Genomic DNA, 26519 nt, shown 5'->3' on the forward strand with positions numbered 1-26519 from the left:
GGCGGTACACGGCCACACACCAGCCGGCTGCTCCGGGGCAGGGCTGAAGAGGCGGCCCTGCCCGGGGCGGGGGTTAGCGGGGCTCCGGCCGCGTCCCCTCCCCCTGGCGCCGGCGGAGGGCAAGGGTAGGAGGAGCCGGAGCTGGGGCCGGATCGCGGCGGCTCCAGCGGAGCCCCCGAAGTTTGCGCTGCTGGCGGAGGGCGGCTCTCGGCCCGCCGCTTCCGGGGCTCCACCGCGCCAGGCGGAGCGGAGCGGGCCGGCGGGCGCCCAGGGAAGGGGGTGGGAGTCGGCGAGCCGAGCCGAGCCGAGATGAAGAAGCCGGACGGGAAGGTGGTGCTGCTGGGGGACATGAACGTGGGTAAGACCTCCCTGCTGCACCGCTACATGGAGAAACGCTTCCAGGAGACGGTCAGCACTGTCGGAGGCGCCTTCTACCTCAAGCAATGGGGGCCCTACAACATCTCCATCTGGGACACGGCCGGTGAGACCTCCCGCGCGGCGCGGCCACTCTCGCGGGCTCGGTACGGGGCGGCCCGGAGGGCCCCTCCTCCCCCCGGGCTCCGGCCCCGCGGGCTCTCCGAGCACCCGCGGGTGTTTCCTGGCGGAAAGGGCCCCCTAGAAACTTGCGGGGCGCTTGCGGGCTGCCCTTCTTCTGTGGATGCGGGAGAGCGGCTCTTGCCCCGCCGTCGTCCCAGGCGGGGGCTGCCCGGCGACACCGTCCGTGTTTCGGTCATTCTGCGTGCGGTTTCCTTTTCCCTGATTTTGAAAGGAGCCGTTGAGGGGACAAGGTTGGGTGACCTCTCTCGGTACGGTGGTTCGCCTCTCCGAGAACCGGGGCGGAGGAGATGGAGGAGCGAACCACGCTCCGCACCGGCGGAGGCCGGGTACCGGGAAATGTCCCTTGGGTGTTCGGAGCTCGGTGCGGTGTTTCGGGACTGCTGTAAAATAAGTCGGCTAAAACGAATGGTTTGGCAGTAGGACAGACTCTGAAAAGAAACACATTTCTGACGAGCCAAAAGGGGTCTTACAGCTGCTAATCCGTAGTATTTTTGGATCTGCTTTGCAAAACGTGAATGTACAGAGAAGGTCGGGATGCCTATTGGCTTTCTTTAGCCTGGGTAGATGGCACTGACTGCAAATTCAGACAGGAGTTAGCGAGGTTACAACTTCTGCTCGTCGCTTCTCGCTGTATGCTTTTAAATGTCCAACCACGATCTGCTGGTGCCGGGCTCAGACTGACAAATGAGCACAGCTTGCCAACCCTTCAGACGTGGCTTGCTCTTTGACCGCAGCAAGAAGAGCTCGGCACATAAGGATTTAATGCATAGCGAACGTGGGCTGCAAGAAGGCTCTGTCTGGGAGAGCAGCAAGGGGTTGTCTGGCCCGCTGTGTTGTGGCAGGCAGCATCTCCGGGATGCGGGAGGGAGCGCGGGTTGTGGTTTGGAGCCCTGGAGTGGAGGGGGCTTGGAAGAGCATGAACTGGAGAAGGTTTGTGGTCTCAGTCATGTGAATATCTTGCTCTTGGTTATTAAGTCAGGAAGTATCGTGTAGAGGGCCAAGCTACACTGAAAAATGAGGTCTCTGAATGTTCCTGCCTGTTAAGTTGCTTGTGGGAGAAATATCTTCCTGTTTAGCTGAATTTTGTTGAAATTTTTTAGTGGCAACCTGCAGAATGTGGGTCATATATTCTTGTGAAACTTGGGGAGCTACAGCGTCATGCAATATTCCAGTTTCCTCTTAGTGACATTTGGGAGGGAACTTCATTTGCTGTGTCACTTCATGTCACAATCTAGTCCAAAAGGGCTTTTCCTGTGTCAGGAATTGAGAAGGAGGAAGGGGGGAAAGAAACTGCCTGAAAGTTATGCAGAAGCTGGTTTTTTCGGAGGGGGAGGAGATGCTTAAGAACTTTGGCTTCTTGCATTTCTTAATCTGTTACCATGATGAAAGCTCTTTACCAGCAGCCCTGGTTTAGATACACTTTCTGCGCGCTTTGCGGTATTTTTGAGAAAAATTGACTTCAGTTTTAGAATTGTCATGTCCTACTGTGGGGAGTCTCCTGTGGGCAGCTGCTGCTTGCTTCTAGTAAGCCAGTCCCATGTGAGTGATTAGCAGTGGGCTTTATTTCAACAGAATTATCTTGGTGAGTTTGTTCTTTGGTAATTTCACTTAACGCCCTTCTGCTTTTTTTTTTTTTTGTTTTTTTTTTTTTGTTTTTATCATATGTGATAAAATAAGTCTCTCCAAGGCCTCTTCTGATTTTAGAGCCTTTCTTTCAGTCATTTATTCTTATTGTAGTATTATATTCAGTGTTAGTTGAGGAAACACCTGAAACACCCAAGTGATACCTGTCTCAGGGCAACACAAGGGTTCAGGGCTCATAGCCTTCTCAGCAGTCAAAGTTCCTCCTTGCACTCTGGAGCAGGGCCCTGTGATTCTGCTGCTTCTTCAGTACTGCAGCAGAAGCTCCTGCTGCTTGCTAAGCCTCGGCAGGACTTCTGTGGCAGGATCGCTGAAGCCAGTTGAAAAGCGTTGTTGTGTTGCACTGAGGGTGGCGTAACACATCTTCCTCAACCTTCTGTGAAAGAGACATACCTGCTTTCTCCTGTTCTGGTGGAGGAACCCTGTAGACACTGCAACTCTAATGTTGAGTCAACAAGGGCATTCAAAAGCCTGCATTATTTATTGTATTTTTTATTTAATTTGTGCAGACCTCACACTTTTGCTGGCCACAACGTGCCTGCAGTCCTTGGTTTGTGGCTCTTATCTCTCTGTGGTGTCACTGTCTTATCTCTGCCAGGTGGCTACCAAGTAAGCTTGGGGTTTTTTTTGTAGTAAGAAGGAGTTTAAAATTTAGCTCTTCTGTCTGTTTATTAACCTGACATTGCTGACTACTGAATGCTTGTGAAGCAGTTACAAGGTGATCAAATACAGATCCATTGTTTTCTATGTGCGTGCCTAAACTTATAGAGGAATCCAGAAAGAAAAGATTATCCAGGAGGTAAGAAATTCTCTAATATGACAAAAGTATGGTTCAGTGTTTGCACCCATCTTACGTACCTAGATGCTGAGTGCCAACACAAGATCTCTGTCTTAATACTTCAGTAGTACTTCACACAAAGTACAAAGCAGAAATACAGAAGATTTGGCCTAGAAAATGAGGGGATACCTGGTCATGACTGCTGCACTAGTTCAGTACTCTGGTAAAATACACAAACATGCAAGCGTAACTGGAATGCATGTTCTTTTAAAATTTTCTTAGTTCATGGTTATCAGCATTATTTTGGGGACTGTTATCTCCTTAGGAGTCCCATGTATTTTATTTCCCATTCAGTTATTTGTCTGATGGTTATTTGTTATTCTGGTCTGGGTTAGGAAGTTGGCTGAAACAGTGTAAACTTCAGTACACTAATGTAAACTACATTACTATTCCTGTAATAGAGTTTTGGTTTTACAAGATTAGACTTCAGTGATTGATCAGTGTATCTGCAGTAATAGTGATGGACCAAAAGTTAAGTATGCATAGATTTTAGTGCTACCTCAGTTTACTTGCCCATCTTCTGAATTATTTAAAGAATGTGTCATTTTTACCCATCGCTCTGTTGATCTTGCATTACTTCTCACTCTGTTATTCAGAAAAAATGTCACATTTTTTCCAGGAAGAATTAATTTTGCTTACCAGAGTGCTTAAAACGCATGGTTCTGTGTTATCACTCAATAAATCACAGAAGAGCACACCGGACCTGTTTTACCAAGTTAGGTTTGAAGTGCAAATCAGTTAGCCTAGGGAGGACTCTTCTCTTGGCTCTGTGTTCACTCCCCTCCTTATCTTGGGAAAATCGGATGCCTACTCTAGTGTAAATTTTTCATGTTCTTAGCTATAAATCTTGTAAAATGGGTGTGCAGAAGTTGTCAGACTTTATTGTTTTTTCTATAAATGCACACAGCAAATAATTCAGCATTTCCAGTTTTCCAGTCTGATTATGAGAGAAATAATTTTGAAATTGCATTCAAGTCAAGGAAACAAGCCACAGATGGAAGAACACTTGGGGCAAGTATCATATGCTTGCCATGTATTTATGCTCTTTGTTTTTTTTCCTAGGCATCTGCTTTTGACTGTTTCTCCATTGCCAGAGGCTTGGATAGTTGGTCTACTGCTGTATTCTTGGTGCAGAGGATTACTTATTCTGATGCTACAAATTATATTTGCTTCTTTCCTGTTTGGTCAGTTAATTCAAATGAATAATAATAAAAAAATAAGTCTATAAACTATAGAAGAAGACAGGAACCGTAAACTTTTAGCCTGTTTTAAAATCTGCTAGATAGAGACCTATAGGCATCTGAGCTATGCTTTGAGACCCTTATAATAGTATGTTTGGAGCAGTATTTTTCTGAACCAAGGAAGGTAAGCAACAGTGTCGGCTAGAAGAATTTTCTCACATGGGAGTATTGGAGGCTGGGATGTTAAAGCTGTATATATGTATATGTATGTGTGTATATATAACTTCTAGGCAGTGCTGACAGCAACTGTGGAGTAAACCAAGACTTCCTACTGGGTGTTGATGGCATGTGGCTCTGAGCTAGCACACAGCCTTTTATCTCGGGCAGCGCAAACACATCCTGAAGTTCTGAGGGTCTCAGTCCTGCTCCATCATTAAACCTGGAATACTAATGTGTGGTGGCTGCGGCTAACAATGTTGTGGGAGTCTTAGGTGTTCAGGCATATTTTCTGATGCCTTGGTATTTCAAAGGGAAAAACTTGTTTGTTTGTTAGATTCAGTCTCTTCAAGTTGACAGTTGTTTATCTGGCAGATAAGAGGTGCCTCCAGCAGCAAGTTTTCTTAATTATTAATGGTCCCCTGTGTTGCTGGCTTAGTATTAGAGGAGGCAGCCGGTAAGTTAATGACAAGTGTTTAATAAAGTTCACTTCATGATCCTGCAATTGCATTTTAAGAAAGAGGCTGGGTTTTGAACTTGCCAACAGATAGTCATGCAACATTATAATGGGGAAATATAAAGGTTAGCAGGGAAAACAAACTTCCCTTCTTTTCCTTCCTTCTCATCTTGAGCTAGCTGCCTGCATGCAAGAACTGACTTGACTATTTTCTTCTGTGAATATTCAGCTATCGGTCCCTATTTTTCCATCCTCCACCCCTTCATTTTGCACCTGGAGATATTTTTTGGGGGACTTTTTCACTTGTGGAGCTAGAAGGGATAAAGGAGATAAATATAGCCTAGAAAAGGCTATATGAAAGGCTTTTCTGTGACTTGGGTCAGCCGCAGCGTATCTGTGTAACAAATGCTTACATCTCTTGTGACTAGTTTGCTGATGTCTGATGGATCGGTGCTGGTGAGCGCGTGTGAATTGCTCACAGTTTCTGATCTTTGATTGTCAGTGTTGTGTTGGCAACTGCCTGTGCTGAGCTTTCTCAGGCTAGGTCTGAGTGTTTGGCTGGTAAGAAGTGTTAGGTTCCTTCCTCGCTCAGCTAGGCTTTGAGGTTTTTTGGATTTCTGGAGAATGAGGTCAGCCCAGGTGGCCTGGTCTGTCAGCTGCCCTGGAGGCCAATGCTCCCCTGAGTGGTGAACAATATACAAATTTGCTGTAGGTAGGGAGGAAGTCTTGGATGAGGCCTTGGGTGGCATGGTTTAGTGTGGGGTGTCCGTGCCCATGGCAGGGGGGTTGGAACTAGATGATCTCAAGGTCCTTTCCAACCCTAACTATTCTATGATTCTAAGTATGATCCTTCATTGTATTGAAACAAAACAAAGAAAGAGTAGGATTAAATGGTGTATTTTCCTCACAAGCTACTCTGATATTCTGCTGGTTTTGAATTCTGGAAGTAGAAGGTTACAACAGGAGAAAAGAAAGTACAGATGAGATGGTGAGGTGGGTTAGTCAAAGCCAAAGAGGACTCTGAGGCATGTGCCTCCGAACCTGATGAAATAGGGACAGAGCAGCAGTTGGGATGTGTGATGAGGTATCTTTAGTTGAGGAAGTTGCTTGTTGGAAGGGTTTAGAGGCTGTCACCTCGAAAAGGGGATCATCTATGAGGAAGGCTGCTGAGTGTGTACTTGTGCCCAAGAGGCAGGAACTTATCAAGATATGAGGTGGAAATTACAGGAAATAATATGCCTTAAGTTTGTTGCTGATGAGTCATGGGTTGGGGGCAAGTTGTCACCGAAAGGCTTTGAGTTCTTGCAGTTTGCCTTTGGGAAGATCATCCTGCAGAATATGATGTTGGGCTCTGTATTAGTTGTTCATAGTTGTTGCATGTAAACCAACAACAGCTGAGGACCAATGCACCATACACAAGTAGTGAAACTTCCCTGGGATTACTGTGTACAATTATAGTCCCCACACATTGAAAAGGAAATCGTAAGAGTGGAGGTTCAAAGGGACAATATAGCTAGCTGCCAGGAAAAATCTCTTGTGTACCTGGGGAAAAGCCCTGAAGAGAGTTCGCTGTCAGCAAGCTCTATACCTAAAGCCTATGAAGCAGCTTCAGAGGCGGGAGTAAAGGTTTAGCTTTAAAGCATCCCTGGAAGCATGGTTTTGTTGTGTGAAACAGTGCACTGGATTGCTTTTTTTTCTACAATGAATGTTACCTGAAAGGAGCAGAGTAACTTAAGAAGTGATTAAAAATATGGACAGATAATGGATTGTGTGGAGGAAGTTTGATTTTCTCTGTCGCACATCTTAAAAATACAGTGATACAGAGGCAGAGTCAAAGGTAGTAAATTCACTGCTGCTGAAAGTGCCTTTTGTATGTAAATGAAGCAAAAGTATGGAAATACCTTGTCGGAAGAAATTGTCAAAAATATGCATCAAAAAGAAATGGAAAAAGTAACACACTTTGTTTATTCAGCCATGGCTAACTTATTTTATTGAAGGAGGAATTTTGTTTCCAATATGTAGTTTTAGTACAAACTCTTGGGAAGGCAGACTAATGGGGAGGGTGAGCCACTTTATTATACTTGCTGCAGCCCTAGATAAATGTCATGTATTACACCTCTGGAGTAACTTACGTATTCCAGCCTCCAGGTTAAATCCCCACTTTGCATGTGGTATTTAATAATAGTGTGCAAAGTGAATGAGCTGTTCTAACCTAAGTGTGAAACTGCTTGACCATTTGGTGAGACACTCTCTGAATATTATCAGTGACCTGCGGTCTATGCTTGGCTAAGGCTCTCCAGAGTTGTGCCAGGGCATTGCAGCTTGATAAACATTAGCAGCTTTGGAGTCCTCAGTAGCACCTTAGCTTCTATAACAAAAGATGTCATCTTTGCTTTCTAATTTTTAGCATGGAGGGAGGCCTGAGTTTTAGAGTTGTGTTGTAAAAGGGGGACGGGGGGGTTAATATTGACCATTTTCAAGTGCATCTGAGTGGATGGTGGAAGGGAGAACAGCAATATCTGCTTGCCTAGTCTCTCGTGTATGGCCTGTGTGCTTGTTTTTCTGTGCAAGTTTTGCTTCTCGGCTTTGACTGACACAAATGAGTTTTTACAGGCCCTTGAATTGATTGAGTACATCTATCCTAAAGCCATGTTTTAAAGCCCCAGATCCTAGGTTGGAGCGATACTGAGAATCTTCATAATGAAGAGTTTGTGCCTTTGGCATTGTATCCTTTCTTTCCTGCTTACTGGAGGTATCTCTTTCAAAATTGACTGGGCAGCTGAAAGGTTAGTTTAAGTGTTGACTGCCTGCTTTGTGGCAATACTAAAAATATATGAGGGAGGGAGGCATGAACAGGAAAAATGGTTAGTCAAGCAATGTACACGCAATGGCAAAGCTGCTGACAAAAATTGCAGACATATGGAAATTAATCTTGCTGGTGGATCAGGAGCAGTAGGAGAAACTGTAGATTTCAGAAGGGTGTCCAAGAGCTAGATTATTCACTTCAGTAAAACTGGTCTCCCAGTTGAGTATGTACAAAGGCATAAATAGGTGTTCTGTGCAAGAAAACAAGTTATTAATGCCCTGTTGCACTCTTCAGTTTGACTTTAGTATTTGTGAAATGTAAGCCTGGGCTGTCTAAGAAATGATCACTCTTTCAACAGTGTATGGGGAAAACACGTAGACAGGATGTGATGATTTTTCTCCCCTGTAGCTCTGTCTCTATCTGAGTGAATAGTGCTGTGCAGAACAGCAAGAAGCTTCATTAGCTGTAAGGTGGAGGTGAGTGTGCACAAAGTAACTCATGTTGACATAATTCTGTCTACTTCTGGGTACCAGGCACATTCCCTAATGGAAAACAAATAGCTACTTTAAATTAGTATTGTATGCTTAGGTGGCTGAACCCAGGCCGTCTGGGTTCAGATGCTTTTTTCTATTGACTGTGCAATCAACTTTTACTCTTTCCTTGGAAGGAAGAGTCACAGTGGGTGCTTAAAAGCACAGGGCGGGTAACTAACTCTTAGCTGTGTGGTTTTATATTTGCTTCTTTGAGCGCTCATGTATGGTGAGTACTTTTCTTGTTTCATTTCACATGTACATACATGCTATAGTGCACAAATGTCAAAGCCAGGGAGACTCATAGCCAGCTTCACAGTGCCTTGGCTGAGCTGCTGCTGATACACATGCACCTTGACACATTCACATCTTAGATCAAGTTGTTTTCATTGCTACAGTTACTATCTTGTATTGAAGCCATTAGCCATATGAGCTTCGAAGCAATTTCTCCTGTGGCAGTGTTTCACTGTCTGAACTGAAGATACACTTAGTAATTCCTCATCTGAGTCACATTGTACTATTGCAAAATATCCAAACAAGTAACCTTTGTTTGGGTCTCCACACTGAGTCTGTGGCGGGTGTATCTGGAGTCATTAAAAATTATGGAGCAGAAAGAATCTTTTTCTCTCCCAAGTCTGAATGATTTGCTTTCTTCCAGGTGAACATTGGGTAGAACATCTTGGATTTCACTGAAAGGCATTAAGCTTGTGATAAATTCCTTTTCCTGCGCCTGCCATATTAACTGCAACTTTTGTAGGACCTGAAGATAAGCCTAGGAAATGAGATTTTTAACTTGATGATTAAACTTATGCAAGTGGTACTGCTGAGAGCAGAGGGTGGTCAAAGGAAATGAGGGGTTTTTTTTCTCTTAACTTGAATGAATTCTTAACCTAAGTAGTTTGCCATCCTTCACCACAGGAGATGCAGGATAACATCCTTTAGGACAACCAACTCAATAAGCGTACAAGATTTTCTAATCCGATTATGCTACCTGGTTATGGAAAAACCCCAAATTTAGATGAGAACTTCTTAACATAATTTTTAAAGGGAGATAGATCATCAGATGAGTTTGTGAATCTTCTAGTGTATCTTTCCATTGCTTAGGAAGCAGACTAGAATTGAGGTTGGCTTTGTATGGGCCGCCGGGGAGCGAGTTATGAAAGAGCTCTGCTGATAGCCTGAAGACCTGTGTAAGCTTGAATTTATTAATGTTTGTGGTGTTTTGGGTCCGGAAGAGGGCATTAAAGGGTCTGGAGACAAGTCTTGCAGGGAGCAGCTGAGGGAATTGGGGTCATTTAGTATGGAGAAGAGAAGGCTCAAGGGCAACCTTATCACTCTCTGCAACTACCTGAAAGGAGGATGTAGTGAGGTAGGAGTTGGCCTCTTCTCTCAAGTAACAAGTGGTAGGACAAGAGGTAATGGCCTCGAGCTGTGCTAGGGAGGTTTAGACTGCATGTTAGGAACAATTTCTTCACGGAGAGGGTGATGAGGCATTGGGGTAGACTGCCCAGGGAAGTGCTAGAGTTACCTTATGTGGAAGTGTTCAAAAACTGTGTAGATGAGGCCCTCAGTGACACTGTTTAGTGGTGGACTTGGCAGTGCTAGGGTAATGGTTGGACTTGAAGATCTTAAAGGTCTTTTCCAACCTGATTCTGTGATTCTATGAATCTATGAAACAAAAAGAAGGAAATATGTATTTGAGCTTTTGCCTTTTTACCAATTCCACTGGAGCAAGGACCTTTCAGTCTAGCTTGTAGCATGGTGGAAACTTCATGTAGAGGATTCCAGGAGAAGAGACATTTGAAAAATCTTTGTTCTCAAACAAGCTAACGTTTGAATTAATGTTTCTATGCTTTGAGGTTGTTTTTGTTCCATGCTTTCACAAATAGGGTTATTTTTTTTGTTTTGTTTTGCTTTTTCTGTTATGAAAATACCTCATCATGTCCTCAACTACAGAGAATGTACCTTTTCTTCTTCTTTTTTTTTTTTTTATTTCCCTCCTGCTCTACAGGTCAATGAGTTGATGAGTTGAAGATTGGAATAATTTTGTCCAATAATGATTAAGCATCTGGTGTAGATGCTTCTGCCTGTTCCCTCAGCCTCTCCTGTTGATCCACTGGCATTTTTTCTTTAATCTGTTACGTGATTTAATATTCCTAGCCACTGTTTTTGTGCTTCAGCAAAATCCTACAAAATACAGAGAAAAGATGATGTCCAGCCATTCAACTGCTCTTATATACCTAGTTTAAAAGTAAGTCTTCAGTACTGCTGAAATAGCAGGATATTTTTGTTTTACATTCTGCAGCTGATGACTACTTAGGAATTTTTAGTCATGTATAATATTCAACCATAGATATTTAAATCCTTGAGATTTTATTTTTCTATTAGTTATATCATTATCTGTAAAATGAAGGATGGCTTATTTAGACCTTCAGGAAAATGTTCTTCCTGTAAAAATATATTAACTAGAATCCCCAAACAAACAGTTTTGGAGGCATGGCAAGAGAAATGAACATGTGCTTCACATGAAGACTGCGAAGCAAAAGTTAGACAGACTAAAATAGCCTTTAAAACAATAAAACAAAAGAAATGCTTAAATGCTGTTCATTGGCTGAATAATAATGAGAAACAAGCACTTCTGTGTTTCTCTACACGGAGTCAACCAACTTTGATTTCTGCTTAAGCTCATGTTCCTAATCCACTCAATGACAAAAGTATAAAAACATACCTGTATGGTGTTGTGCCCTGGTTACAATGACCTTCAGATTCAGAAGCTCCTGCTTCCCTTTCCCCAAGGGGTTTGGATTAACTGACTTCCCTTTCTGGTTATGCAGGTTACTTCAGCAATGGGATTGAAGTTTCATGCAGTTAAATGCCTTATGTTGTGAAAATCCTCAGAAGTTCAGTGTGTCTGTTCTTCGTAATGGGGTCTGTGATCTGGACATACAAATCTGTTGTTGCTCTCTTCTTAACTGTTTGAGTTAAAAATAAGGTGTTCTGTTGTATTTTAGAGGGTTTCTTAATCTATTATTTACTTGTTTTCACTTTCCGGCTGTCACTTGCTCTCAAAAAAAAAAAACAAAAAACAACACACCAAACAACAAGCTTTTGGTTCTTTTGGAAGAGAGAGAAATGACCAGAATCTGTAGCGGTTTATAGGGCTTTTTCATTTTTTAACTATGTAGTTGAGGCAACACCTTCCAAGCTTCATAAAAAGGCTCGTCAAATTTTGTGCATTGTTGCAAGGGAAATGTCGGTATTTTAAACCAAACCCGCTGGTATAATGAGAGTGGCACCATCACCCCCCCGTCCTGATACTGGCTCTTGCTTATTTTAAAAGGAAATCTCTGATTTTTGAAACTGAAAATGTTTCAAACTGGTCAGCTCCTCCACCCCCAGCCAGTATGGTTACGTCTTATTTTTATGAGGAACAGACGCTCCTGTAAGATTGTCTTTAGGACATGGGGTTTTCCTCCCGCAGCAGATAGCTCTATGTGTCACATTCAGATTGTTCCCCTTATTTCCTGTTCTAGCGTTGTGAGCCCTTTCCACATTAATAATAGTTAATTTTATCTCTGAGAGGGATCATGGCCAATATACTTGGGTCCCTCTGTATATATTGTAGGGTTCCAGTGCCTGTACTGAACAAAGCTGTGCTGCTGCTGTGGGAAAAGAGGATGGTCTCTGGCTACAGGGAAGGGTGGGAAGGTGCAGTCCCTGGCATATATGAATGGATTGTCCTTGAAGTCTTCCAGGCTGATTACCAAAGGCTAAAAAAGCTGTTGCTTCTGATGCCCTGGTGCTGCGTTAAAAGCACGCTGGACATCCCTGAAGATATCTGCAGGCTGAGCTTTTTTCAGTGTCTTAAAACTCTGTGGCTGGTGACCTGGAGTACTGCGTGAGGGGAGGGAACACTGTGCTCTGTTAGCTCGTTGCCACTGCTCGTGCTTTGCAAGTATTGACAAAAGATGGAAAGAAGTGTCATTGAAGTGGGGCTGATGGAAAATAGGTACTGCCATAGCTAACATTCTTGTAAGTGAACCTCTCCTATGGGTCTCTGAAAGAGAAAGCAAACTTACTGCGTTATGATACAACTCTCCTGGGGTGTGCACAAAAAAGTTTACAGCTGCATGTTGGTGGTTTGGTTTCTTATACTTGGGAAGAAGGGATTTGAAGACAGTCAGGAGGCCAAAATACATATGATACGTTTGGGGTTAAAGTGGTAATATGGAAAAAGAATGATTCTAATACATCAGAGCATTTAATTTTATTTATGGTTGGTTATAAGCTTAATGCAGAGTATCTGCAATCAGTAACAATGAACTATTTTTCTTCTCTGAAATGTCACAGTCCTTAATGAAGATGTTTATTAAGTTCATGGTATTTCCTCCCTCAAAAAATGGTTGGTGTGTTGTATTAGTTGACTTGGTATGTATCTAGTTACTGTTCTGCAAAAAATCCCATCGGGAATTTTTGATTAAAACAAACAAACAAAACCCAACTCAAAACCAAACCCCTGTAAAGAGATATCTAAGGCGAAACCAAAGTATCTAATGAGGAAGTTGAAAAACTTAAGTAGAACAGGAAGCATTTCTTGTCTGTGAGGGAGCAGGCAGATGCTGACTTGCAAACTCTTCACTGGGACCTGGCAGGAATGCCAGATGAGCAGTAGCATTTTGGAGTGCTTATTGAGATGTGTTTAGGAGGGCAATCTCAACTAAGCTCAACAAGCTGCTCACTCACCCTCCTGCAGTGGGATGGGGGAGAGAATCGTGAAAGTGAGAAAACTCATGGGTTGAGATGAAGACAGTTTAACAGGTAAAGCAAAAGCCGTGCACACAAGCAAAGTGAAACAAGGAATTCATTCACCACTTCCCATTGGCAGGCAGGGCTTCAGCCATCTTCTCCAGGACAGCAGGGCTCACCCATAACAGTGACTTGGGAAGACAGACACCACCACCCCAAACATTCCTCCTTCTTTCCACATCTATATCTATATATCATCTATATTTATATATCATCTCCCTATATATATATCTGCTGAGCCTGAAATCATATGGATCTGGAATATCCCTCTGGTCCATTGGGGTCAGCTGTCCTGGTTGTGTCCCCTCCCAGCCTCTTGTGCACCTTCAGGCTGCTCACTGGTGCAGTGAGAGGCAGAAAAGGTCTTGATTCTGTGCAAGCACTGCTCAGCAGTAACTAAAATATCTCTCTGTTACCAACACGGTTTCCAGCACAAATGTAAAACATAGCCTCATATTAGCAGCTATAAAGAAAATGAACTTTATCCCAGCCAAAACCAGCACACCAGGTTAACTTGCCAGTTCCTTATTGAGCAAGATAAAACATCCAGTGTGTGTGGAGTGACCTCCTGGCCCCACAGTGCCAGTTGAACTATGTTAAAATACACCTGGCTGTGCGCTCCTGCCTTAGCTAAGGACCTGCTTCTCAGTTTGAAGAGCAAACTTTGGGAGGGGGTGTGGGCTTGAAAGATCTCTTTTCTGAGTGACTCTGAAGGTAAGTACCTGGTAAGAGCCTCTGTTTGGCAGTTGTGTGGAGAAGTGGGCTCATCTGCAGTGCCTGTTCGCCTGTGGAAAGGAATTGTAAATTTAAGGAAAAAGTATCAGTTTTCAGGTACTGGAAAGAAAAACCATCTGCTGTTAGTACTCATCCTGTGGAATATGGATTGCTTTTCTGTAGGAGGGACTTTTCTTTGAGGAGGTGGATTGGTGTTCCAGTGAGTGTTACAGCTGAAAGGATTTTTGCACAACCCAGAACCAAGCGTCTCATGTGGACGAGGCTGTTCTACAGCCCTGTCCCATAACCGGCCTCTTTGTTACCCCCTGCTGGGTGATACTTGACCGTCAAGCTCTGCTGCTGCAGTTAAGTGCTCTGTGCTATTGCTTCCTGCAGAACTCTCCACAGTAAATCCAAAGGGGCTTGGGTTTTCTGTCATAAATTTAACTCACAAGCAGCCTGCAACGTTTTCTTCTCCGTAGAGATAGTGCTGATGCTGGATTTCAGCTCACGTTCTGGTGGAGCATTGGCTTGTAGGCAGGATGATAATGTCCCGTAAATCTGGCATGCCCTCATTTCTTTTGCCAGACTTTGGTGTTGAGATAACGCGTCTTCCTACGCAGCTGTGAGGTTTCAGAGGGAAATTGCTCTTGTTTTTTTAGTTTGTGCTTCAGATGCACTCAAGATACGCTTGCTGGTCTGGTGGGGCTATGCTCAATTCTGTTGATCTTCTACAAGGTTCTGCCCTTCCAGACAGCTGAAAATACATGAACTGCTTGATGCTTCTGGGGTTATTTCCTTCTCTTAAAAATAAACACAGTACATCAAGAGACCTAAATAAAATGGGTAGTTTGAAAAAAGTCTTATCTAGCTAAATGAGAAAGTTTGTTAGGGTTGTAGAGGTGTCAGTGGGATCTTTAGCTACAAAGAGGTGGGGTTTTATTTTTCTCCCCTCCCTCCCCCCCCCTTTTTTTTTTCTTCTGGTAAGAAAGGTTAAGCTAAATTCATTTTGGGCAACAATATGTGTTTTGCAAGGTCCATTGAGTTGGTAGTAGATGACAAACTGAGCCCTTGGTACCTTGTGGTATCCCAGAGCCCATGAGCTGTTCTGAAGAGTATGCCAAGTGTAAGGAGAGGTGAAAGTAGTGAAGAATTTCAGTAACCTCCTAGCTTTGGTGAGGCGGTCCTGGTTATAGAATAGTATGGAAAGACTGGAGAAAAGGGCTGCAGGTATGGTTAATGGTTTAGAGGAATCTGCTAGGGGCGAAGAGCCTGAATATGAAAAAATGTTGGTTTCTCTGGCCTAACAAGAAGGTGGTTAGGTTATACAGGAACACCTTTTAGGGAGGAGTGTTGAGTTTTTCTGGGTTTTGGGGAATGTGGTGCGTTTTTTAGCGGTGATGTTGGTTTCGTTTGGGTTTTTTTAAGAAAATACGTCATGGAGCTGAAAGTCTACCAAAATTCCGAGTCTGAAAGCTGACCTATAGCAAGCTAATTTGTGGGATATTAACTTTTCTTTCTTTGGCTGCTTTATAGAATATAAATTTCTCAGTCACAAGATGAAGGCTGAGTGAAATTCTGTCGTTTTAATTACATAGGAGATCAAGTGTAATTTTCATTCTAGTCTGATCTCTGGCCTTGCTCTGTGATTTTAACTTTTTTTTTCTGTTTTCTCTCTTCTTTCCTATGTTAAGTTGTTCTCTCACTTCCCTTGAGTGTGTCTGAAGGGTCTGTTTTTGAGAACCAGTAATGGAAGTCTTCACTGCCAGTTATGGAATGAAAATGGACAAACTACTGTTCAGGGCTGGATTTAAAAGTTTCTGGGAAAATTTAAACTGGCTCATAAGTGAATAACACAGGATTTGACAAGATGACTGAGGGACGTTTATTATAGTTCAGCTGTGGGTAATCAGCTCTTTTTGATACCTTTGTGACTCAGCATGTTCTGCAGGGACATACCAGATGGATCAGCACCACCGTAAGCTGTTAGACATCAGCCTTTAGTTTAGCTGCCTTTAGAAAATTAAGCTTTTACTTAAAAGCACATTTCTCCATATACTATCACACTGTTATTTTTTTACCCATGTTTCAGTCATAGAGTCTTTAAAGGTATACTGTGAGTAAAGGCTGTGTGTCCTTTGAGTCATTTCTTCAGCACATCAGAAAAATTTTGTGACTAGACATTTATTGTGGAGCTTCTATCAGCACATGCCTTGGAAAATAAGCCTCTTGAAGGATATGAAATAAAACTAACCCTGTAGCAAAAATACCCTCTATTTTCTGTTTTGCCATTTGTATTAGACAGGGTTTCCTGTGTGCCCTTTTGCTGAAGAAGAGTGTTATCACAGCAAGCACGTATCCCAACAAGCCGTCTTCTTCAGATAAAGCTCAGATGATCCTGTAGATCATTAACCACATCTTAGAGTTCAGCATGTGATGTGCAGCACATCACGCTGACATCATTCTTGCATAACCTCTCAGTTTGCTATTTGTCCTAACAATAAAGGGCCCATTTAAGTGAGCTTCTTTGGAAGAATAGTTTTATGTGAATTGTGCCAAAGTATCACTTTCGGAATGTTAATTGAATTGTTGTTTTAGCAGGAATTAAAGAGTTGAAACTGCTTGACCTATTGGTATTGTTCAAGTTTGACAAGGAAAAGCTGTTCTCAGGAGGGATAGGGGTGTGAAGGGGGTTGTTCTCCCAGACAGCCAGGTCTTGAACAGGTTGTACTATAATAATTCCGGGTGTGCATAGCAAAGAAGAAAAAAGGGAACACAGTCAAAATAGAATTATGAGTGCTTTTTACTGATGAAAACCATAAAAGGAGAAGCAAATTAATAATATTTGCTGCTGTCATTTATTTTAGCTGGCTGTTAAGATGACTTTCCTTTTGCGAAGGCTGTAAACCAGGAATAAGCTTGAATCTGTAAAGGAATTTTGAGAGCATTACTATTAGCAAAATTATTAATCCTCTTCGTCCTTCTAGCCACCTCACCTACCTTCTGAATTTTAGGGCAAAATCTTTTACATACTTCATATTTTCTGGGCCCTGCTGAAACATGTCCCACAAACCTTATTTATGGCATATCAGTTATTTTCAGTTTAGTTATTATATTTAGAGGGGAGGGGAAAGAAGTAGGCTAAAAGAAATTTGGCTATAGTTTTTTTTTTTCATTGAATGCTTTACTATTCTTAGGCATACAGTGTAGTGGATTTTCCATTTCCAGTAAGTAAATACCCCATTTTTCTTATTTCATAGGCCTTCTAGTGATTCTTCTTGTTTGTAAACATTCTGAACTGGTTCCTTTCCCAGCCATACTGGTGGTGATTACAACTGAAAAAAATTGAATTCATATGCTGCCTTTGTATTACAGCAAGCAAAAAGAGCAAAGCCTCATACAGGATACGGGGTGTGGTGGTGTTTCTTTTCTCTCTAGTTCGTCTTTATGCTCTTTAAAAACTTTTCCATCTTTGTCCTGCTTTCCATATCTGTTTCCACGTCTGTTGGGTTTTTTTTTTTTTTGTGGAATGTAGTAGGGGGTAGAAATAAATGATTTGTGGTTTTAGCACCCTCAACTCAACCAAGAGAAGTAAGAATGAGTTTTTCTTAATGCATGCTGGTAGTTGCTGGTGTGGACTAGCCTTCCAGGGAGCAGTCCTCTTCTCTTGGCAGAATGTTAATAGTTAATTTAGATGCCTGAAAGGTTGTTGGCTTTGTTATGTAAAGGAATGGAAATAAAGGATGAGTTTCTTTTTTTTTTTTTTTTTTTCCCCTTGAATATTACATTGGAGACAGGATCCCCAGGAACACGCCTTGGTGCTTGGTAATGTTAAACATGTCATCCAGTTTTTCCTGAATACTATTGCAGCCTTTCCTTTTATTCCATGGAGAATACATTAATATCCGTTAAATATTCCTGCGTAAGTTTGCAGAGGACAAGTGGTTATCCTCTCAAGATAAAAACAGATTAAAAACTTATGCTTTTTTTTTTTTTTTACAATTTTGTTTAAGAATTAATAATTTCAAACAGCCCTTCAGTTATTCATCACTGTGTGTTTTTTCTCACTTTTGATTCCTGTTAGAATTTAGGTTCCCTAAAAAAACACATCCCAAAATATTTGTACCATGTTATCCCAGCCACTTCTGGATCACTGATGGTAGTTTAGGAGACTTCTAGAAACAAAACAACACAACACAACAAAACCCAAACAAAACCCAAATCAATTCTCTTTAATATTTGTATTTGCACTGAAGGGTAGAGCTTAATCTCCCAGGATAAAAGCTGTACTGCTACCATAACTCATAAATTTGGGATTATAGTGGCAAAACATTTCCTGTTTCATCAAGACCTTTATCTGCCTCTAGTTAGATAAGTAGTTGGATTTTCTCAAGTAACGTATCAGGCTGTTCAGACAAAATCAGATCTATTAAATAGAAGTTTTAATATTTGGTTGAATTCTATTCTATAATCTGACAGTAGATTGTATAGGATTTCTGCATGTGAATTCAGCAGGGACTATATTACAGTGAGATAATGTAATGCCACTTTCAGATCGGGAAAATAATCTTACATTCCTCCTGTATAACAGCATACTGAACTCTTGAGACCTGCCTTTTATTCAAGTGTCATGGCATTAAACATATTAGAAAGCACCTTCTGCTTCAGTGTTTGTGGCTTGCAAAGCTTTCTCATCTGTGGCAGACTGTTAAATATATTATTGGTTCCTTTGAATCTGGGACTTGCCTCCATTTTGAATATTGTGATCTTTTTTTATCAGGAGATATTTGTAGCACTTGAAACAAATGTCCTGTATCTATTTGCCAGCCTCTAGAAGAGGAGGAGGAGAAGAGCTCATGCAGTATATTTCCTTTATCTGTATAAAAGCAGTAGTATAAATACCTAAATGCTGTCAGGCTTGGATCTAAGTAACTTTGGACATAAGCTTGTGAATAACCTCTATTATAAGGAGTGTGTGTATGTGTGCAACATGGTGGTCCTTCTATGTGTGTTCATGTTTTAAATTGGAGTGTTAATTGTTAAAGTGGTTTTGAATAACCCCCACTTTCTAAGACCAGAACTGAGGGAATTTAAGTAATTAATAGATAATGATTATGCAATGGATAAGTTCTAGGCATTCTGGTAACTGATTTTTTTGTCCAAGGGAAGCATTTGTTAGTGGAGGTGTGGTATTTCTAATACGATAATTAAAGCTGACTGAGGGACAGGGCTCAGTTTTATCATGATTTCTTTTCTTGCCTAAGTGAGAAGTGAATGATTACTCCTGTTCATGTGGCTTTCTTGCTCACACGGAGCTGCTGTTTTGCAGAAGCAGCTTTGCAAGCCTAAAATGATTCATGTTTGTGGAGTGGCAATGTTTGCAGAGTCTTGGGAATTTCATATTCGTTCAGAACTCAAAGTATTTATTCATTAAGTTAAAAATACATAGATTTAAAGGAAGAGATGGTATCTTTCACCTTTTTAATCTTCTTTTATTATGAGATAGAGATACTTGCCTTACGAATCGAGAGTAAGTTCTGTTAAGAAATAGACTAGGCTTGTCCCAGTTGTATGTTACATTGAGCCCATGTTCTTGACTGTTTCTGATGGTTTTTCTTTGGAGAGCTGTATTAAAGAATTTTCCCTTGTTCATTGTTCACTTAAACCATGTGGTTGCTATTTTCTTCCATGTGTAGCTGTTTCTACTTTAAAACATGAAAGTGAAGCTCTTTGGGTATAAAGATCAGTATTTTATTATGTTTATGTTCTTGGCTTTGGCCAAGACATCCATATATCTGATTTTTAATAACTTAAATAGAAGCTCCTGAATTAGGGCACAGTTCACACCTTGAGTGTTGATTCATATCTAAGTATAAACAAAATAAATGTTGTCTTGAATTTTAGCAGAGCTAGAGATATCTTGCAGTCTGAAACTTCAATTACGCAAATATCTTCTATATTGTAGCGCTGTGAATGTATAATAGCAGGTGAAGGTGGAGCTTAAATGAATTTTCTAGTTGCTCAACTTTTAATTGTTTTGGTGGTTGGGGTTTTTGGGGGGTGTTTGGTGTGGGTTGGTTTTGTGGGTGGTTTTTTTTTCTCCCCTCCCAGAGACTTCCATTCTTCGGGGAATTTTGTCTTGGAGGAAAACCAAATGTTGGCATTTTTCTAATAGATCGGGAAATCGTGTATTCAGATAGCTTCTGGGTATATAAAAATTGAGCTCTCCAGTGCTTTCTGACTCATTTGTTTCAACTAATTCCTACTTATGTCATCCATGTTAATCCTTTGGGATGGAGAGCTTTATTTTTATCCCCAGGTAACCACAGGCATAGTCTGCTTCTTAATAAAGCTCCTGACTTCAAGGGAAATGTGATAAAGCCACCTAGAAGAAACAAATACCAATCTTGAACAAGGTAATGAAGAACTCAAACTTCATCATTGTCAAAACTTTAGAGAGCCTGACTCACTTCTGGGCAAGGAAACTTTTCTGAAGCCTTTATGGACCTTTATTGTTTGTTCTTTAATAGTCAGTATATATCTTGGTGTACGTGCACAAACAGAAATCTCAGTTCCTAGCAAAATTGTTTCCCCTAGTGCCCTTTAAAGGGTCACAACTTTACTGCTTTGTCTGCAAACACAGGGAAATGTTGTTCCCTTTTTAAAAGGGAGCTTGTTTGTCTGCTCTTGTGGTCACGCGGATGTTCCTGCTGAGGTAACTCAAAAGCATCAGAGTCACCCTTTGAACCTTTATCTACTGCAGCTGGATCCTCAACTCTCATTTCTTTCTAATACTGACTTCTGTGCTGTGTCATGTGTGTTACACTTTCTGTTTTCTTTCCTATTTTAGCAATCTCCTTAGGGCACGGTTCCTGTCTCTCTTCGTGTACACTCAAGTTCAGACTCTCCTATAAAGGAGAAAGAGAATTTGAAAGGCAAAACCTAACTGATACCTTCTGTTTGTGTTAATTTCTTTCTACTGTCCATATTACAGTCTTGCTTAAAATACAGTGGAAATCCTTGGAACATACCTGATTTATGGACTGGGAACTTTCTGGACAATTTTGCTCTCTTGTTCATTTTTAATGCAATAGTAGTGTGCTGCTTTTGCTCACTTTTGCGTACTTTTCCACACTACATATTTGCTTTAGGAACTCAAAATTTAGAACCCCTCTCAGACTGCAATATCAGAGTAACAACTTTTTTCATTACTTTCTGGAAGACCTTTTTAGCTGTTTAGTATTTTTGGTGTTTTATTCCCTCAAGACTTCAAGGAACATTCTGTTTTGCATTCTTGTTTGTACTCAGCACCAAGACATTTAAAACTTGTTCTTCCAGCAGAGGATTTCTTTAAAAGAGTGTGCGTGTGGGAAGTTATGCTACTTAAGAAGTTGTGGTGAAAGCCTTTGAAGAGGTGGTATGTAAGAAACATTCAAATCTGTCTGGAGGAAATCTTTTGCCCTCCTAAACATCAATAGAAACTTCACAGGCTACTTCAGATACCACCTTCAGGGATGGTGGGCAGGAGGAAAGCTCCAAGGAGGAGACTGGGGCAGTGGTTAGCACTGCTGCTTTCAGTTGATCCCACGGCAAGGAAGGGAAGAGAATGCTTGGTCAGGCTGTGATCCCATCCAGAGGGAGCATTCATGTGGGCTGCTGTCTTCCAGCTGAGAGACAGGGGTGCTGTAGGAGGCTGGCTGGGCTAAAGCCTCAGCCTTAAGTTCAAGTCCTTGCACACTTTAAATCTAGCCTTGAGTATTTATAAGGCTGGTCTCTGTTGCAAGGTCTACTTTTCCCTTCTTTCTCCCTTGGGTTTCTCATGAACCATCTGGTTCTGAAGTCCATTTACCTCAAATTCTTTGATTGGTTCATGACAACCACCATAGGACTTTGGAAATGCTTGGTGACTGTGCTGTTCCTGAGTGGGTGAAGTCTCCAACAGGACTTCATAGGCTTGCTGGAAGAGCCTCTGAAAAGCTAATGGTGCTGCAGGTAGTGATAATGCCATAGGGTAGTTGAACTGCTGTACACAAGGCAAGATATAAAGATGAAAAGAAAACTGGAAATTAGTTTTGGGTTGCTTGACTTCAAGAAATTTCCCTAACGTTGTGCCTTTGTGGTTGATTTGATTCTTACACTTCCTTTGATAGCGAGTTATTTGATAGTTCTGACACTCTTCCTTGTTACCTTTATTTGTTTGAGAGGGTGAAATCATTTAATTCTTGAGTTCAGGGTTTACCATTTAATTTAGGCAATTGTGGAAAATGTACGTGGTTGGAGTGGGACCAGATGGGTCCAGGGAGACAAATAACTGGCCCTTAAGAAAGGGGTGGCTATTCTCTTGCAGTAAGTTTTTCACCATAATGTCTGATATTATTTTGCCTGACACCTTAGGGACAGATAAGCTTTTAGTTTAAATACTTTGTGTAGTTTTGAGGTTTTTTCCACATCTGGGGTTGTTCCAGTCCTTAAGTGCCAGGAGTGGTGTGTACAAGGAAACTGTGCTGTAAAAGTACATTATGCATTTTTTCTGCATGTAGATTGTGCTGTGTGGGTGAGCAGGAGAGGCTATCCATAATTCCTCCGACATAATTAATCCCTTATGCAAGGTAAATTCTTCTTACTCTTTCTTTCCAACTTTCAACAGTATCTTAGTTGTAGAAGTAGCCAGTTTGTAGTTAGAGTTTAAAAGTGTAATGGTTTATATTATGCTGTGCAAGATTAGATTAGCATACAAATTCCATAAAACAAGTAAAAGTATTGTTCAAGTACCCGGTTGCTGTAGCAAATCATTCTGGGCGCTGGATTTTATGGCTTAGGCATCTGAAGTGGGAGGATGGAGGAGGATATATGTTCCATTGTTGTTTCCAGACTGCAGTATAGCCAGGGTTCGGATGAAAACAAAGTAGGTTGCAACACAAACTCCTACTGAAAAATTGGAGACTTTTAAAGACTCAGTTGCAGTGCAACTGAAATCACAACTCTGAACATGAGATTGGAGGAGAAAGTGTAAAAGCACTGACCTCTTCCCTATAACCCGATTTCCCTTGCCTTTACTTGTTTATACCTAAGCAAGGTCATATCAATATTCCCCCCCGCCCCCCGTTTTTCCTACCTACCAGATCGTTAGTTAAAGAATTTCTTTTGATGGGGGGGGAGAGAAGCTGGAGATCATACAAAATTGCACAGAAGCAGTTCTCACACTTTTCTGTACTCCATTCATTGAATTTTTGACCTCTGCAATGTCATATAACGCTTACTGCCAAGTCTTCACTGTGTGGGAAAGTAAACTACACAAGGATTTTAATTTCTTTTTTTTTTTAATGTGAAATCCTCATTTTCTGTGTTATGAGAAAGGGTAAATAGTTGTTCCTGGGTTAATTTCTCAGAATTAGGTCTGAATTTATAGACATCATTCATACCTTTTTTTCAGTCATTCACCAGCCTGAGAGATTCCACAATTTTTCCTTATGCAAAAGCTTTGCATACTTCTGAGCATCCTCACCAGCTTCTTTTTATACCTCTTTATAGCGTACTCTGAACCTTTTCAAATCTATTTCTCTGGCAGTTATCAAAATTTCATTCAGTGTTAAAGGTATGGTGAGCTTTGAATTTCATGTTCATAGAATCACTGAATGGTTTGGGTTGGAAGGAACCTTAAAGACCATGTAGTTTCAGCCCCCACTGCCATCCAGCCTGGCCTTAAACGCTTCCAGGGATGGGGCAGTCATAGCTTCACTGTTCCAGCTTGATGCTGTCCAGTTTCGTTTACTGATAATGATGAACACTTTGTCTGTTTTCTGACCACTGAGTCCTAAAGTTTGTCAAAGGACTTACAACAGTGACTCAAAAGTTTGAAGTTCTATTCCTGACTGGAGATAGGCTCCAAGTTACTTCCACAGCATGCATGTACGTGTGCAGATGTGTTTTTCCAATATATGCTGACCTGTATTTTTCAGCATGAATTTCTTTTATCTTTCCTACTCCACAGCTATTTATCAGGATTTCACAATGCTGTAACTTGTGGTTAGTAGCTTTGTGCAGAAAATTAATGCATCTAGATCACTTCCAGACTTCCTGTAGATGGAGGCTCTGTGCAAAGAGGCTATAAAAAAAGAGTTGAGAAATGATGATGATTCTAAAATGTTTAGAAGAGTAATGTTGTCTTTTTTTCTCCCCTTCTTTAGTGACCTAAGGTTGACTCTGGTGGCTGGTTGAAATCTGGCGTGCTCTGTCTTTTTCTCAGTCAAGTTTTGGGGAGTAAAGTGAAAATGCTACAGTAATTTCTACATGTAGCAGGTATTTGGGGAAAGTTGCAGTTCTTGATAGCAAAGGAAACACTTCGTCTTCTGCCTCATTTCCGTTAGTCCTTTTGCAAGTACTGAAGAACATTGTTTGCTTCCCAGAATTTAAAGAAGAGTCAGTTTTCTCTTCCAAGGAACAAAGTTGAAGGAGACCATCAAAGCTTAGCTGAAAGTGCTGGTAGATATTTGCTGAGTGACAAGGAGGAAGAAATGTTTGTTATTTACTGTTGGTTATTGAGTGATGGTTGGGGCAACCTAAAAGATAAATTACTCCTAAAATGTAGTTAGGGTTCTCTATATTGTGTATGTTTAATATCCTTAAAAAGGGTGAGTAGTTGTGATGGGATAGGTGCGTATTAATACATACAGGCTATATACAGCAGCATTAAAGACAATTATTTTCCTGTAAAGTAAATGTACCTGAGAACTGTGGGCATGTAGTATAGGGCTTGCAAAATCCTTCAAAACCTAGGAAGAAGTGAATTACTGACTTTGATCCAGATTTCTGAACTGGATATACTTGGAAGTGTCCATTGAATTTATAGGAGTAATAAGATCTAGCAGAATTTGAAACAGTAGAACTTCTTTTTTGTTTATAAATTGTTAAATAGGTGGAACGAGCCATCTGTGGATGCAAGTGGGGTAGTTGTTAATGTGTCATAAATAAACTAGTATGCAGTTTAATAAAAAAACCCCAAACCTTTTTCTGCTGTCTGCAACTGTGAGTGTTGTGTCAGGCTTGCTCACTCGTCTTTACAGATTCCCTGATCTGCAATCGTGAGTCAAGCAGTGAGTCAAGCTGTTCTGCAGCACAGTTGCACTCTCAAGGGAAAGCAGAAGAAAAAACTGAAAATGCTACAAATAACACATTTTTACCTTCACTGCTCCATCCAAATGGGTGAAATTGGCTTAAAATTCCCTAAACTCTCTCACTTAGTTAATAACGTAGCTTGCAGCACACTGACTTATTGTTGTGTTTAAACCTTTGCCAGGACGGGAGCAGTTTCATGGCCTCGGGTCTATGTACTGCAGAGGAGCAGCTGCTGTGATCCTCACGTATGATGTGAACAGCCTCCAAAGCCTGACAGAGCTGGAAGAAAGATTCTTGGCGCTGACGGACAGTGCGAGTGCTGACTGCATTTTTGCTATTGTTGGAAATAAAGTTGACCTCACCGATGACTGCGCTTTGCCACCGGATGAAAATAGACCTGAGAAGTCTGTTGCCAGCTGCAGCTCGAAGGTGCGAAAACAAGTCTGTGCAGAGGACGCGATTGCGCTCTATAAAAAGATACTGAAATACAAAATGCTAGATGAGAAGGATGTTCCAGCAGCTGAGAAGATGTGCTTTGAGACCAGTGCAAAAACAGGATACAAGGTAGACTACCTCTTTGAAACTGTGTTTGACATGGTAGTCCCAATAATTGTACGGCAGAAAGCTGAGGGACCACCGCAAACCGTAGACATTACAGACTACAAGCCGGCAAAAAGGACAAAATCTGGTTGTTGTGCCTGAACCATTTACATGATGTAAGAAAAGGGGAGGGATTGTTCTCTCCAGCAAACTGAGGAGCAACAAGTGCTTGCAGTTCACCAGAAAGGAAAAGTCAAAGAGTAAATAGACTAAAATGGTGTCTGTGGGAAAAAAAGAAACAACCCAAAAAACAACCAGCCAAACAAATCTTCTGACCATTAAAGGTTTCTGGGAAGCTCTGTGTATTAAAATGGGAAAGTGAGTGGAATTATAGAGGAAGACTTGCCAGTTTCTAGGGGAGTGGATCTGAAGACAAATGATGTATTAGTACAATTGGTACAAATGACAATAACTTGAACAGTTTTGAAGGAGTCTGATTTTTACTGACTTGCCATTTCATGTTGCATGTAAATGATCTGTTTGTATACTCTCAACAGCTTTCACATGATTATCATCTTTCCCCTTGCAATTCTGACTTTGGAAGATTGAAAACACAGTACTTTTTAATTCTTGACAAAAAAAAAACCCAACGAAAATGCAGGTATAATTTATGTTTGTAGCTAATAAATCAATTACAATCTTTTTATGTCAGATGACAGTGTAAGATTCAGAAGCTGAACTATTAAAATCACTGTGGATACATACTGTTCATTTGGAGACTATTAGTGTGAATTCCCCTTTCATAGTGGGCTTTCATGTATTAACAGGCAGCGTCACAGCTCTTGCTGCTCTAATTGCAAGATGCAGGAGGAAGTTTTTCTTTCCTTTTTCTCTTGTAATTCTTTTTAATGTGGATAGCAAAGCTTTTCGGGGGAAGGAAGTGATTTTCTATTTGTCTGCATTTTGACCTCTTTATGGTGCCAGTAGAATGCCACATGTTGAATACCTGTGTTCTATCTCCCTTCCAATTCCTCCTTTGTTGTGCTCAAGGCTGCAGCTTTGATGTTTAGCAGCTATGCATGACATTGCCATCTTCCTGGAGGGAAGTGAGGACTTG

At 41.3% G+C, this 26519-nt stretch overlaps 1 protein-coding gene across 1 annotated transcript; it reads left to right on the top strand.

Annotated features, from left to right (window-relative positions):
- Positions 1–309: 309 nt before the first annotated feature.
- On the top strand, positions 310–26059 carry RAB20 (RAB20, member RAS oncogene family; the record flags this gene model as incomplete). The annotated part of the gene is made up of 2 exons (XM_080613919.1): positions 310–481; positions 25044–26059. 2 exons carry the CDS (start codon positions 310–312, stop codon positions 25562–25564), a joined length of 693 nt encoding a protein of 230 aa, XP_080470045.1. The 3' UTR covers positions 25565–26059.
- Positions 26060–26519: the final 460 nt, after the last annotated feature.

Source organism: Psittacula echo (assembly GCF_963264785.1).
Source record: "Psittacula echo genome assembly, chromosome: 3".
Lineage (NCBI taxonomy): Eukaryota > Metazoa > Chordata > Aves > Psittaciformes > Psittacidae > Psittacula > Psittacula echo.